At 37.5% G+C, this 15,071-nt stretch overlaps 2 protein-coding genes across 5 annotated transcripts in view; both read left to right on the top strand.

The window, feature by feature from the left end:
• LOC307120270 (uncharacterized protein) overlaps positions 1 to 15,071 on the top strand; it is a 911,732-nt gene that overhangs the window by 183,099 nt on the left and 713,562 nt on the right. The gene's annotated exons all lie outside the window — the stretch shown is intronic.
• Positions 2,019 to 7,515, top strand: LOC307120465 (uncharacterized protein). The gene is made up of 5 exons (XM_079807501.1): positions 2,019 to 2,154; positions 2,768 to 3,091; positions 4,720 to 5,046; positions 5,620 to 5,786; positions 6,196 to 7,515. The coding sequence occupies exons 1-5, from the start codon at positions 2,103 to 2,105 to the stop codon at positions 6,250 to 6,252; spliced, it is 927 nt and encodes a 308-aa protein (XP_079663627.1). The 5' UTR covers positions 2,019 to 2,102; the 3' UTR covers positions 6,253 to 7,515.

Below are 15,071 nucleotides of genomic sequence, written 5' to 3'. Positions count from 1 at the left end.
GCCTAGGCCAAATGTTTTCACATTTCTCTCTCTCACACACACACACACACACACACACACACTAAGAAATGCTGAATTAAATGTTTTTATTTGTACGAATTGTCATTTTTCAGATCAGAATCGCCGTCGCCAAAATGTCACTCTGAACTCAGTTGAAAACTTGAGAGCCCTGTTTTATGTATGTATGTATGAACTCAACATTGCAGGTTTTTAAACTATGGCAACTTTTTAATGTCACATTAGCTAAAACTTTTGTCTTGTGTATTGTGTTAATGATAAACTAAATCTATGAAAATCTACTGATATTCATTCTTATGTATAACTATGATTGCAGATGCAGTCAACTTGCTCTGGACTGGTCACGTATGGCTTCTGCTTTCTCTCGCATTTGCATTTCCCTGCCTCAGGTGGTGCTTGTCTTGCTTGTGTTCTCTCTTTGTGTTTGCAGGGTGGAGTCAAGCAGCAGATTCTGAGTTATCTGTGGTGAATCAACTGATAAAAGATTGTGTGGTTGTTGCTTGAGGCTTCTCCAACACCATTTTTTGTGTATTCATTAGTTATTTATTATTTGTTCGATTTTGTATGCTTAATTAATTTAGGTATTACCTTAATAAATCAATATCTACTTATGGTTTAATTTATTTTGCATGTGGCCTCTTTTTGTTTATGTTGCCCTGATCCAGGTGATTTGTGTAAAGCCTTCTTTACGCCATGTGAAGATGGAAATGAGCTCAAGGGGAAAGTATTTGTAAGGCTTCTCATTGGAGCACTATCATATGATACATGCTGTTTTGCATTTTTTTGGTTTTGTTTAACAGTTTCAACAACAACATATTTCTGCCATGTACTGGGACCTGTACACACACATATATATATATATATATATATATATATATATATATATATATATATATATATATATATATATATATATATATATATATATATATATATATATATATTTATTTATTTATTTTTTCATTTTATTTAGTTAGTGTGTGGAGTGATATTTATGGAACCTTGTTTCCATCATGGAATAAAAAAACATAATACATAAATAAAAGTAAAAAAAATTTTTTTTTTTTTTTTCAGAACTGTGAGATAAACTCGCATTTATCAAGATCAATTCTGAGGGTTTAAGTTTATATCTTGCAATTCCAAGGGGAAAAGTCTGAATTGTGAGACAAAAAGTCACAAATTTTAAACACTTTAATTGTATTATTATTATTCTGTGGTGGAAGCAATCTTGCTTAATTTTCCATAGCTGTGACATCAATAAAGAAAGATGCTTATTACAGTAAGAGTGAAGATCCTCTGTCCTTTATCTCTGGGCTCTGCTCATGTTTTTTCTTCTTCAGATCACCTCTATTTGAACTACTGGTTTAAAGTTCTTTAGGCAAGACTCAGTTTAATGTAATTTATCTTTTTTTTCACAAGACTGCTCACATTACTCGATGTCTGTTACATGATACACTCTAAAAAAAAGGCTCGTAATCATAGGGGAACCTTTTTTAGTTCTATATAGCACCAATTTTGGTGCTTCAGTGGTTCTTCAGCGGTTCTTCAGAGGTGCTATATAGCACCTTAGTCAAAGAACCGGTGAAGAACCTCTGAAGAACCGCTGAAGAACCTCTGAAGAACCGCTGAAGAACCACTGAAGCACCAAAATTGGTGCTATATAGCACTAAAAAAGGTTCCCCTATGATTACGAGCAAAGAACCATTTTTGGTGCAATATAGAACCTTTTTTTTTTTAGAGTGTAGCCTAAAGAGAAACTTATTTGTTGTGTTTACCTTGTTGTATTATTAAATTATCTAAAATAATAAACTGTAATTTAAAACCTCCAACATTAATCTTTAAATTCTTTAAAATGGTAAAAGCCGGACGGGGGTTAGGAATCATCATGTAATACTAATACGACGAAAGTATGCTTATATTTTACAAACGGAACATTTTTGAACGTTCACGTCATCTATGCACCTTCCATAGGAACTTTCACTTCAACTAGTTGGAATTGCGCCGCCCTTTAAGCAGAGGAACAGATAGAATGCTTTTATGAATCAGAATCGACCTTCATTTTTTGGAGGGGAAAAGTGGTGAAAATGAAGCTTCTCTTTAATTTGCTCTTGGCGATCTTGTTTTCAATCGACCACGGTAAGATTAAGCTTTGTTAAAATGAAGTTTACGGTGTTGCACCGATTTCTGTCAACGTGTGTGGTCATGGTAGGGGAATTATTATATAGGATGACAAGAAGTATAGCTACCACAGTCTCGTAATTCGATGGATCACAGAATCAGCCCAGATCAGTTTCAGTGGCGTGAAAATGGGATCTTTGTAAATGACTTGGTATCATGGTAACATGGTGAATACTGTTAGTAAGGTTGAAAGATTGATGATCAAATGTAGCTTGACTGTATTGTGAGTGAGCTTCTGCCAAATGAATAAAATGTTATAGCCTTAACATCTTATTTATGTGGAAGGCTAAACATATTTTGTAGAAAAGGCACTATATTAAAGTATAATTTTTTTTAAATATTTTTATACAATTCATTATGTAATATTCATTATGAGTCAATGGAAAATTTAAATTATATGAATATGCAAATCTATAGAGAAAAGGGGTTAAAATATAAATCAATGATGTTTGTTTGCATGTTATGAATCATGACAGATTTCTTTACTCACAATCTTTATGATCAGAAGAAAAACAATTCACAGCCCTATTGCGTAGTTTTGTTTTTATTATGTTAACTATTTCTTCTCCAGGTGCGGCTTTTGACACGGTGTCAGTGTCAGTGATGGAGGGAGATTCAGTCACTCTACACACTGGTGTTAAAACAAACCAACAAGAGGATATTAAATGGTTTTTTAATAAAACTTGCATCGCTCACATAAGTGGAGATTTCAGTAAGATCTGTACAGATGTTCAGTGTAATAATGATACTGAGAGATTCAGAGACAGACTGAAGCTGGACAATCAGACTGGATCTCTGACCATCACAAACACCACAAACACAGACTCTGGCGAATATAAACTACAGATCTTCAGCAGCAGAGACAGTGAAAAGATCTTCAGTGTTTCTGTCCATGGTGAGTCATCTATAAATGTTTAAATGCAGTTTTTTTTGTTTTGTTTTGTTAATGTGTGTTTATAGGAAGTGCAGTGCAGTGGGCGGAGCTAAAGAATCTCGACACACACACACACACACACACACACACACTGCCTGGATAACGTTCGATTCACTATATGTTAGTGTTTTTTACATTATATGCCCTTACGATTGCCAACAAAACACAGACATTTGATACAGTATCACTCACCGCCTGCGGTTTCCACTTATTTCGGGAACAAACAAACACACTTGCAGAACTTGTTGCTGCTCCGGGAAAACAAATTTCACCCACTGTTCCCTTAATGCTGGGTTATTTGGGAAGCTGAACAAGGTTATCTTTCCCTGACAACCAGAAACACGCTTCTTTGGTCACATTGTTGATTTTGTGGTCTAAAAACTAAATGACAGCGCTGCTGACGGCTTCCATAACCCGAACGAAGCTCGTTGATGGACGCGCTCTTGCTCTCGCTCTGATTGATGTGTGCATGCTCATCCGGGAGATGTGCCCATATAAGGAATTCCACCTTTTATGACCTCATACAGGGCCATACTCGAAAAAGCTTTCAGAAATTTGTTTGAATCCTTTAGGAGTGTATTTGGCACAGAAAAACACAGTCCAAATAATTTTTTGAAACTCATGTTTATGTTTAGCATGAGAATCCAACTCTTTAACAGTGTAAATAAGTCATAATGCATGTTTAAAATGCATGTTTTTATGTATCCAGAATGAGAACATGGATCCATCATGCCTTGTTACCACTGTGCAGGCTGGTGGTGGTGGTGTAATGGTGTGGGGGGTGTTTTCTTGGCACACTTTAGGCCCCTTATTGCCAATTGGGCATCGTTTAAATGCCACGGCCTACCTGAGCATTGTTTCTGACCATGTCCATCCCTTTATGACCACCATGTACCCATCCTCTGATGGCTACTTCCAGCAGGATAATGCACCATGTCACAAAGCTCGAATCATTTCAAATTGGTTTCTTGAACATGACAATGAGTTCACTGTACTAAAATGGCCCCCACAGTCACCAGATCTCAACCCAATAGAGCATCGTTGGGATGTAGTGGAACGGGAGCTTCGTTCCCTGGATGTGCATCCCACAAATCTCCATCAACTGCAAGATGCTATCCTATCAATATGGGCCAACATTTCTAAAGAATGCTTTCAGCACCTTGTTGAATCAATGCCACGTAGAATTAAGGCAGTTCTGAAGGCGAAAGGGGGTCAAACACAGTATTAGTATGGTGTTCCTAATAATCCTTTAGGTGAGTGTATATGTGAACTTATTCTAACCCTAACCCTACCATTCTACTAATACTCTAATGAGAGTTAGTAGACATGTAGTTGCAAAGTTACTTATAGTCAACTGAATGTTCAAAGGGGACCATCAAAATAAAGTGAAACCATAATGAGTAACTAGTAATTCATTACTTTTTTAAAGTAACGTACCCAACACTTATAGGCACATACCAAACTGTTTCTTTTCCGATTGAGAGACTTTTCCGAGCTTATGTAATCGACTCAGTTCTTTCATGTTGTGTAGTTTTGTTTGTTTGTCCTCCAACAAACATCTGTTGGTTTGTGTTTCACCTGTGTTTCAGGTGCTGCTGAACGAGATGAAGTGACAAGAAAGGAGGGAGAATGTGTTACTTTTGATCCTGGTGTAATTAAAAATCCAAATGATGTGATGAAGTGGTATTTTAATGACGTTCTCATCGCTCAAATCACTGGAGATCAGAGTCAGATCTGTACAGATGATCAGTGTAAAGAGAGATTCAGAGACAGACTGAAGCTGGACAATCAGACTGGATCTCTGAACATCACAAACATCAACACCACAGACTCGGGACTTTATAAACTACAGATGATGATCATCAACAGCAGCTTCTGCATCACCAGAGTGAAGAGATTCAGTCTTACTGTCACTGGTGAGTACATAATTCAGTTATAAAATGCATTTTCCTTTGATGATTTTTTAAAAAACAATATTTTAAAATCGACACAATAAGTGATGAAGTACAAAGGTGTAAATATCAGTCAAGAGATATTAGTAAACATTGTATTATCATCCACTCTCTAGCAGGGGTGGGACAAAATATTGATATGGCAATCGTTGTCCTGCTCTGTGCGGTGCGAGAATCGATATGCTGACAGCAAAGATCGATATTTTAATTAATAACAAAGTGCTCTAAAAAGATTTCCCTGCTCCCAGCATCACTACTTCATCGCTCTTCGAGGTGGTGCTCATCACATAAATGAAGGAAACATGAACATAAGTTAACCAGCCTAAGAAAAAGAGGGTTTTAACAGGATGACCTACACTTAACCTGCACTTAACCTTTTCACAGACATTTTTTTTCTATAGTTAGACAGATATCATGATGTATCATTATAGGATTGTCTAGCAATATATTGTATCGTGAGCCACGTATTGTGTATCGGACCCTGTGGTTCCCACCCATACTCTAGTAATAATGACTGTCTGTCTTTATCTGTTGCAGATTCATGTCTGTCTTCAGGTGAAATTGCAGGAATATGTGTTGGTGCTGGTGTTGGTGCTTGTGTTGGTGCTGGTGTTGGTGCTGTTGTAGGTGTTCTGCTGGTGGCTGCTGCTGCTGGGATTATCTACCACCGCCACAGGATCTATACACCACCAGCAGCACAGAATGTAAGTATTACATACAACTGACTTAACAAGATTATGAGATTTACAAGTTAAAAAAAAACAAGTTATCTTTTTGCCTTTTCCTTCTTTTTTAACACTACAGAAGCAGATATTCACTGGTCAGACAGTGTCAAAACAAACAAAAACACTAATAACTCCCAAATAAAAACACAAAGAGAGCATTTTTTTTTTCAGAGAGCAAGTGTCTTATTAGAAAACACCAATACAGAAGTGTTTGCATTTAATATTAATACTTCACGTTTTTATTACTGTAGAATAAAAGATGACAGTGTGATGCAGTTTAAGACTGTGTTACAAATTAAGGAAATTAAAACTTAGTCTCTAGTGTTTTTTTGTTTGTGTATTTACCTTCATTACTACATTTACCTTCTGTGAATCTGTTTTCTTACAGGAGGGTGATGATGATAATAACCCACCACCTGATCAGAATGACACTGAAGAGAATTAGGAAATGATGGAGAGATGATGATCAGCTGAAACTCTCTTCGTTCAGGATCCCAGTGGTCAACACCAATACCAGTCAAATTTCACCTGTTACATTCAAATTTAAATATGACATCAAAAACTGATAACTTATCATTTGTTTTTTAGTGATTTAAATTATAAATTAAAAGACATGCCTTAAACAATATATATGAGCAATAATGAAACAGCGAGTGCCTGATGTTTATTAAAGCTGTGATCCAGACAGAAACAATGACATCATCTGTTTCTTGTCATTTGTACTGTAATGCTGATCTGGTTTGACATCAGTTATTCTGTCCGTCTGTTTACATCCTCTTATATCTGATAGAACTGACTGTGTTTCCACAATAACCTCAACCAGACGGGCATTATTTTACTCACACACACGGAGCGTCTGCTCTACTGATACTGTCTGTGTTTTACTGGTGGTGTTGCTGTTACTGGAAAAGACTGGTATCAATATGTTCCTATGTTTATAGTTTAAACACTAACACAATCATTCACCTTCATCAGAAAACACTCTCCAGCAGTTACACTGGAAACAAAACGTGGAAATGTTGTGATTTATTTTAAAGCTGGTGCAACACTTTGCTGATTGTATTTATTCTGTTTAATCCCAGTAACTGGACACAAACATGATACAGGCTGTGTTAAACGTTGTTACTCTGCCGTTAAACCTGAGAAATACTTGATGGAGGAGTGTTACCGCAATAATAACACACAAGTGTGTGTATGCTTAAAAATAAAACAATGAAATTAAATTATAGTGAGTCTTCATACATTTGGTAGATATATATTAATGTCCTGGTGAAATATGCAATAATTCCCTGAAGCTGTGAACAAACATCTGTGACATTTTATGAGGTGCTGATTCGTTCATTTTATTTGTTGGCATGTGAGATTAAGACCTGTCCTGTCGTTTGTCTTCCATCTCGTGTCTCTTTCAGTTCTGTTGTGTTCAGCTGTGATTGTCTAGTGTGATTTTGTCATGGAATATATCATGTTTGTTAGAATATTATCACTGTTTGATGGAGACGATTGTCTTCACTTAAATACTCTGCCCAGTCTTCAGCTTTAGGGTTCTTTCTTTTGGCAGCACTCTTGTCCTTGTTCCTATTTTTGGATATGTCTTATATTGTCTTATTGTCTGATATTGTCGGATATTGTCTGGGACTCATTAACATGTAAATACTAGCCTCATTGAGGATGATTTTATTTATGTCAAATAAATATTTGAAGAAAAGTATTTTAAGTGTCAAAGCTAATATATGCTAAACTCCATTACCACAGGTTTGATCATAAACCAATTAGAAGTGGACATAAAAGGTTTTTATTTTGTTATTTTTAATAAGCTGTTTTGATGACAAATACTTTGTTTTTTGGACTCTGTGCAGAATATGTTTGGATCTTTTCCTTTCTGTGTTCCTTATCTTTACATCAGCAAAGGGAAAAGTGCCTTGATGTAAAACCCACATAAATACTGTTTTCTTTTCTTAAACAAGGAAATGAACTTGAAAAATCTTTGTATGTTCATATGATAAATATTATTATACTACGGGGCCGTTGAATGCTTGAATCTGATTGGCTGATGAACGTTCTGAGGTGTGCAATTATTTTCTGGGAGACGCACAGGGAACGTAGTTCCAGGCAGCTCTCTTGACTGCATTACAGTTCCATATCACTTCGCATAGTTAACTGTAATAACGGAAATTACAGGACTAAAAAACAACATGACAGACGATTTTCCTAAAGTAAATCTTAATATTTACGGTGAATATAAAACGTTCAACAACTGGGCGGCAGCAGTATTAGACAGTCCAGATGAAAACCAACAAAAGGAAGCGGACATCAAAGGCAAGCTTTTCTGTCTCGCACATGCTCGCACACGCACTACAGTTTGCCCTGACGATTTTATCAGTTAGCCTATATAGTGGAGCAACTTAAAGGCTACACGTGACATTTTTTCACTAGCGAGTAGGGGTGTAACGATTCGTTTTAACAACGATTCGATTCGTATCACGATTTGAGGTTGTCGATACGATTCAAGGACGATATTGGTTAATTTAGAACGATACGATCCGAAACGATTCAGTGACTTGAAATCGATTCAGTAACTTTTTAGCCAAAAATTGTGTGACTGAAATAAATATCTGGATACTGCTCAATGCAGGTGAAGTTTCCTAGATTCCTGTTGTTTCTTGTAAGGGAATCAGGTATCAATTAATTATGGATATAAACAAACAAGTAAACAACAATTAATGGCAAATGCATTCAAATTTTATTTGAATAAAGTGCAACCAACAGTTTAGGATGAATTAACAGGAAGATAACCTTTTCTGCTCTCATTTTCAATATTCAATACATTTTCAATAAAAGCACAGTAAGTGCAACCAACATTTCAACAGTAGGTTAACCTGCTACTTCTGCTTTTGTTTTCCAACATAAAAATATTACAATATTAATATAAAAAATAAAGTGCAACTAACTACTCTTCAGGTTTAATTAATAGTAGGTTTACCTGCTACTTTTGCTGTTGTTTTACAACATTAAAATAATACAAATACAATATTAATATCAAAAATAAAGTGCAACCAACATTTCTTCCGGTTGAATAAACTGTCTGAACCTGCTACTACTCTCAGTTTAATAAACAAACAATATTTAACAAAGATAAAATGTAACCAACTACTCTTCAATGACTCTACAGATTTCTTTTTCAAAAATATCAACATGATCTGACCGCAGAACACTTCTCTGTGCGTTCACTATGTCGCCAGCAGTACTAAAAACTCGCTCTGCTGGCACACTGGTGTCAGGAATGCACAGGTAACATTAGCAAGGGTTGAAAGTACAGGTAACACGTTACTAACTTAGCTCTTTCTCCTGGTGGCTTGATAATTTCTCACACGTTGGCTTCTCTGTCATCCGCCATGCTATGTTTTGTTTTCTTAGCGCTGCTGCTGGTGCGTGCGTTGCGATGATGTCACAGATAGGCAGACTTAATCGAGTAACGTTTAACGGCTTTATCATTAAAAGTGCTAAGAAAAAATATCCATATAAAGTCTGACGTGCTTAAATCCAATGTGTTATTTCCCATGATCGATACAATCGATTGATTACCTTTTAAAACGATGTTAGATCGATATATGTCGTCCGGAAGGCCAACTTGCCGAGCACAGATCGATGTAGTTAGATCATAAGAAAATAAATCGATACATCGATGTAGTAGATGAATCGTTACACCCCTACTAGCGAGGTAATAATTGCGCTGTTTAGAGACGCACGGAGGTAGCCTAATTCACAGAAGCACTCTCTCTCCCCTCTCTCTCTCTCTCCCCTCTCTCTCTCTCTCTCTCTCTCTCTCTCTCTCTCTCTCTCTCTCTCTCTCTCTCTCTCTCTCTAATAACTTTATTAATAACTGCAGTAGAATGCTATCAACGGCTCAAGCCTTCGTTAACAGCTTTAAAATGACGTTTCGGAACTAGCAAAAGAGCCGTTGGATGAGACGCGGAAGAAATAGTCCTACTCACAATAGCGATTTAAGTACAAAAACCGGACAAATCCCTTTAAATATATCTTCGGATCGATGTCTTGAGGTGTGGTAACCGTAGTATAAGCGGAATAATTGACTCCGCTTTGCGTCGTGACTGCATCACCACCTCGAGTGTGCATTATTATTCTAATAATTGAACGGCCCGTCGTCAATTATTCCTTACTTAAAACATATGATTAATTCATAACAGCTGGAATCGGAGTGTCTCTAAAATATTTGTGTGTTTGTGTTATCAGAAATAACTAAGCTGATCATTGAGTTATAAATCATTTTAAAACTGACGCACTATTGTAGTTGTCACGTCCTGTTATGTGGTGATCGGTGGGTGGCAGTGTTTGTTTTGCTGTAGCCTATGTGGTTGTGATATATTTGCATACACCAGCATTTGCTGGTTATCAACTACTCCATCCATTGGCTCTGCAAAAACAAGCTCAGCAATAAAAGCAGCCAAAGAAGCACTGTAAGCAGAGACTTGGAGGATTTCCCCCACATGTGGGCTCATTCTCCCCTGCCCCAGACAGTTTGCCCAATGTTGCTTTTTGATAGTGATGGCCAAATGAGGCTTTCTGAACCACTGAGGCTTTCCAGCCCATTGGTTCACCAAAAGGTTCATTTAGCTGAAGCCTCATGAAACAGTGTGCTCCCTAGTGACACCTGCTGTGCAAAGCAATGTATCGCACACAAATCTATTCATCCTGAGCAACCAAATTGTCATAGTGTGGGCACACCCTTTTTCTATTGCCTGTGTATTAAATAAAGTATTTTACTCTGCTTGTATTAACCTATGCACACACAACTCACACAAACACACAACTTTGTGTTCAACTATTCAGTAGTTCTTTGGGTTAGTGATGACAGTGAATGGCCCAAATGATTGTAAAGAAATTATTGTGTGTGCAGTGCTGATTGGGAGTGCAATAGTGCATGGAACTGGGAGGCTATACATATAATAATATATATATATATCTGTATTGTCTTTATTGTTTGATGAAACTTTTATCTTTTGTGTGAACTTTGTAAGGTGTCCTTGAGTGTCATGAAAGGCGCCTATAAATAAAATGAATAATAATAATAATAATAATAATAATATTATATATATATATATATATATATACGTATTATAGGTATTACAACTAGATATAGGCTAATTTACTCTAATAATCTACTGAACTAATTTACTCTAATAATCTACTAAACTAAGTATAATGTAATATAATATATAATACAAGCTATGATATATAATGATAACTATGCTACTACAAACACGCTACTACTCGCTACTACGTACAACCAACACCTCAACACCAATGCAAACGCCTACTGCAAACCCCACAAGAGGCGCGAGGCTTCGAACCACATTTATCCGGAAGCGATACTCAGAATGAAGCAATGACGTATTCAACAGAAACCGAGGCCTCGTTTGTCATCGTCATGTGATTTTCACGGAAACGATACAAGCCTCGAATCGGGGCTTCATCTGGAACGCCCCTTTTTGCTCGACACAAGCTCCGGAGCCTTGCTTCAGATGTCCCATCACTACTTTTTGACCTTTGATGCTAATCAGTTTGTAAGTGTTTGTTGAACTGAAAGGATTGGAGTGGTAGCCTGACAAGCCAGACCCACATCAAGATGTTGGGTCTGGAAACTCACCATTGACAGGGCTCAATCCGAAGGGCAGGATAAACGGTTGTCTTTTAAATTCCCTCTGCACGCCATTGGATAGCGCCATGAGCGCCACAACCAACCAGAGCAAAGAAGAAGGTTAAGCCGAGCTAATGGAGCTAACGTTAGTTGATAGACTTTCGCCGTATCCGGTCGGCAAAACTTCGAACATATCTTCTTTTCTTAAGAATGACTTCAGTGCTGTTCTTTGTTCCTTTCTCAAAGAAAAGCTTAACTCAAGTCTTCCAGAGTCACGGCCAAAGTCGATTCACGTGAGTTCACACAACGTGCCGTCATTATGTTAAGCCCGCCCACCGACTCTACACACGCTGTGATTGACCTGACCAGAGTTTGGTTTTTCCAGCTCTCAGGTCTACCGAGAGTGGCTACACTCGTGGCAAAATAAATGTTCTGCCGCTAGGGTGCGTCTAGATTTCTAGGCTATAGGAATGGTGCTGTCCTCCAAAATATTTGGTATACAATTTGCTGACAGCTAAATATGTTCTGCTATTTGAATTGTTTGGAGACCTGTAGAGAGGGGGGTGCCATTTCCTTTGTATAATCTATCTTTCTTTCCTGTTATTCTGGGTGAGACTACTACTGAAGAAGTACTACTGTTGTGTTTATTAGAGATTCAAGTGAGTAGCGCCGCAATTGTTATTTCTAGGATTTTCAAAGATCAGCATTCTGGCTTAAAATTACAGTACAGACCAAACTGTAATTCCTAGAGACTTTAAAATTTTAGGGATGGTAGTACCCACCTCATCTACAACATCACCAAGTCTTGCCCCAATCGGCCTGATGGTGGCACTACAGTGATCAAAAGCATGAAGTCGCTCATAACTCCCGTTAGAAACAGACTCCAATTGTCTTATATTGTTGGAATCCTTGGCTCAAGATGAACAAACATGTTTCGGGTACAACATGTATCGGATTTGATCGTCACCTTGGCCAATTTTTCAGATATGTTTGATTTTTCTGAAATATCTACTTTTTTACCCGATTGGAACCAACACATGATTCTAAAGAAGAATACAAACTTTTACAGAGATATGGCCACGGGTGGCACTTTAGCTGTTATAAAGGTTTTAAGGTGTTAAACTCTGCACATCCCATTAATGAGGGTGGCGTATTTAAAATAAATGTGTATTAAATGGAAAACAGTTTAAATAATGTTGTTTACTTCATTAATTAGCGCATCCCAATTCGCCTACTTATACTACAATCTAAAAGTATGTACTCTTTTTGTGGAGAAAAAGTACATACTTCTGAGTGTGTAGCAGAAGAGTATGCAAGCTTTGGGACATAGTTTGTCATCAATAACGGACTCTGTTGCTTAGTTACGTGCATCCTGTCACTGTTTAAACTGCCCTGTCAATCAGCGTCACAGTTCACAGTTCTCTCTACTTAACCGTCGGACTCGCCTAACCATCATGTTTGTAGTTTAACACTTTTTATCCGCGTTTGTAGTTCTAATCGAATCCTCGTCCGACTCGCAATGGGTTGTGGTCGCGCATTGATCTGCACTTCGAATTCTGACCGGAAATAGTACACCATCCGGGAATCTTTGGAATACTCTTTTCAACATACTACGACTGCTTCCAAAAATCTAGACAGTGACTCATTGCCTCGCTGCATTATCAGACAATGACTCTGCAGGCTGCGTTTGTGCATGAAGGCACCTCACAAAACTGATTTCAGACAGACTTTTAAAGGAAGTGTAACCGTTTAATGATCTACAGCTAAATAGAGAGAGCTTTGGTGAGAACTAAACACATTTTTAATTACTACATTAGTAATTTCTCGCTAGAAAGGACATCAGAATTGGAAAATGTTGGTAAAACAAAACGTACATTTACACAAACTGACCAGCAAACACAACTTTCAGACACCATCTTTTTCCCCCAGCTCTACTGTCACAGAATGGAACGCACAAGATTGTGGGATATCAAAGGCAGTGAAGGATACATTTATGCTGACTTCAAAACTCGATCAGATGAAGGTATCTCAGGAGACAGGAAGTGAAGCTAACATTAGATTCTGACGTGCCTCGATGCCTTCCTGCCTTGAAATGTGTCCTCCAAAGGCAGCATTTTCCAGGTTTCGGACGCAGCCTACGATTTGGGACGTACTAATAATTTTTTCAAATACTATTTAGTACGGATAGAATGCAAATTGGGATGCAGCATAAGTTTTGTAAATATGCTTTTGAATAGTTGTATATTCCTATGGAAAGAATTTGCCATTTGGTCATTGATGCACTTTATTTTGCTTTTGACCGCCTTTAATTTCTTATAGCAGACGGTACATTAGTGTGTGCCAGTAAAAGAGACAGTCAAATCAAATAAATACATGTATTTTTATTTATATTTAGGGAGATATTTAGGGTATTTTCATGATATTTGTATTCATTTCAACACTGAAATAATTCAGGTCTCACATTTTCTAGTGACTGGTCACAACTTATGTGAATAAAATTGTATCAATTCACAGAAATTCAATTTGGCCAACTGAATTTAGATTTGACCAGTCACTAGATAATGTTAAATTGGAGAAGCCTGAAATGTTTTACAGTGAATGGTGATCAGGCGTTATGCCTGTTATGACCTGTAGATGGCAACAGTGTATAATGCACAAGAAAGTGAAAGTGACGTGATATTGTGTCCCATTCTGGGAATTTGTGAAGGTGAAAACCGGTAACCAAAGGAGTAAAGGGTTCTCTGAGCAATGACGAAAAGCTAAAATTGATTGTTTAAGAAATAAAAAAGTGGGGGAAAAAAATGTGTGTTGATGTTACAGCAGTTCTTTAATCAAATTTCTCCTAAGGGAGAATCATGATCATGATGTATCATGATCACGCCATGATGCAGGCAGTTTTAGTCTGACATAACATGTCAACTATTTCGTTTATTTTTCGTGGATGTCAACTTTGTTATCGTAAGCATAGGCTATTGTAATCTGAAGAGCTAAAATTGGCTTTAATTGGCATAAACTGGCAGGTGCGAGGCGCACACTGGTCACAGGAGGGCGCATTTACCATTATTAATAAAAATTCCTCTCATTTGGCGGCATCCTAGTGAGGTTGAGTCAAATAATTTTTCCTCCCATCTCATATTTTTTTTACAATGCCAGGTTTAGGGGCTCAGATATAACGTAAAGACAAAAAAACTGTGATAAAATATTTTTTAAAATTTGCATAGGTTCCCACTGGGGTGAATGACTTTCTACATGTCAGATGTGGCCTAGTCTTGCGAAGACCTTCTACATTGCAGCTTTCATTGGTCAAGGACCACCTAAGAGGACTGACATGTAAAGCAACCAATCACAGTTGGGCGTGGCGTTTGAGGCTGAGACTAATGTGGCGTTCACACCAGACGCGATTCGCGCGAATAATTCACGCTTATCGCGCGAAGGTGGACGTTTGAACATTTTGAGTTTACTCGCTTCATTCGTACGTGAAATTCGCATGAATCGCGCGTGAAATTCGCGTGTGACAACTACACAACAGACGCGAATTCGCGTCATGGATATATGAGCCTATATGAGCCGGTCACTTGACATCTTTTTGGTAAAAAATACTACTATTA

The sequence above is a fragment of the Gobio gobio genome, assembly GCF_949357685.1.
Source record: "Gobio gobio genome assembly, chromosome: 24".
Classification (NCBI taxonomy): domain Eukaryota; kingdom Metazoa; phylum Chordata; class Actinopteri; order Cypriniformes; family Gobionidae; genus Gobio; species Gobio gobio.
The sequence above is the reverse complement of the archived record's forward strand: the minus strand, read 5'-3'. Positions and strand labels throughout refer to the sequence as shown.

Coding starts and splice junctions, on each gene's coding strand:
- LOC307120465 (XM_079807501.1), top strand. CDS start 2,103: ATGAAGCTTCTCTTTAATTTGCTCTTGGCGATCTTGTTTTCAATCGAC. Junction 2,155..2,767: donor CTTGTTTTCAATCGACCACG/GTAAGATTAAGC, acceptor TTTCTTCTCCAG/GTGCGGCTTTTGACACGGTG. Junction 5,787..6,195: donor CACCACCAGCAGCACAGAAT/GTAAGTATTACA, acceptor GTTTTCTTACAG/GAGGGTGATGATGATAATAA.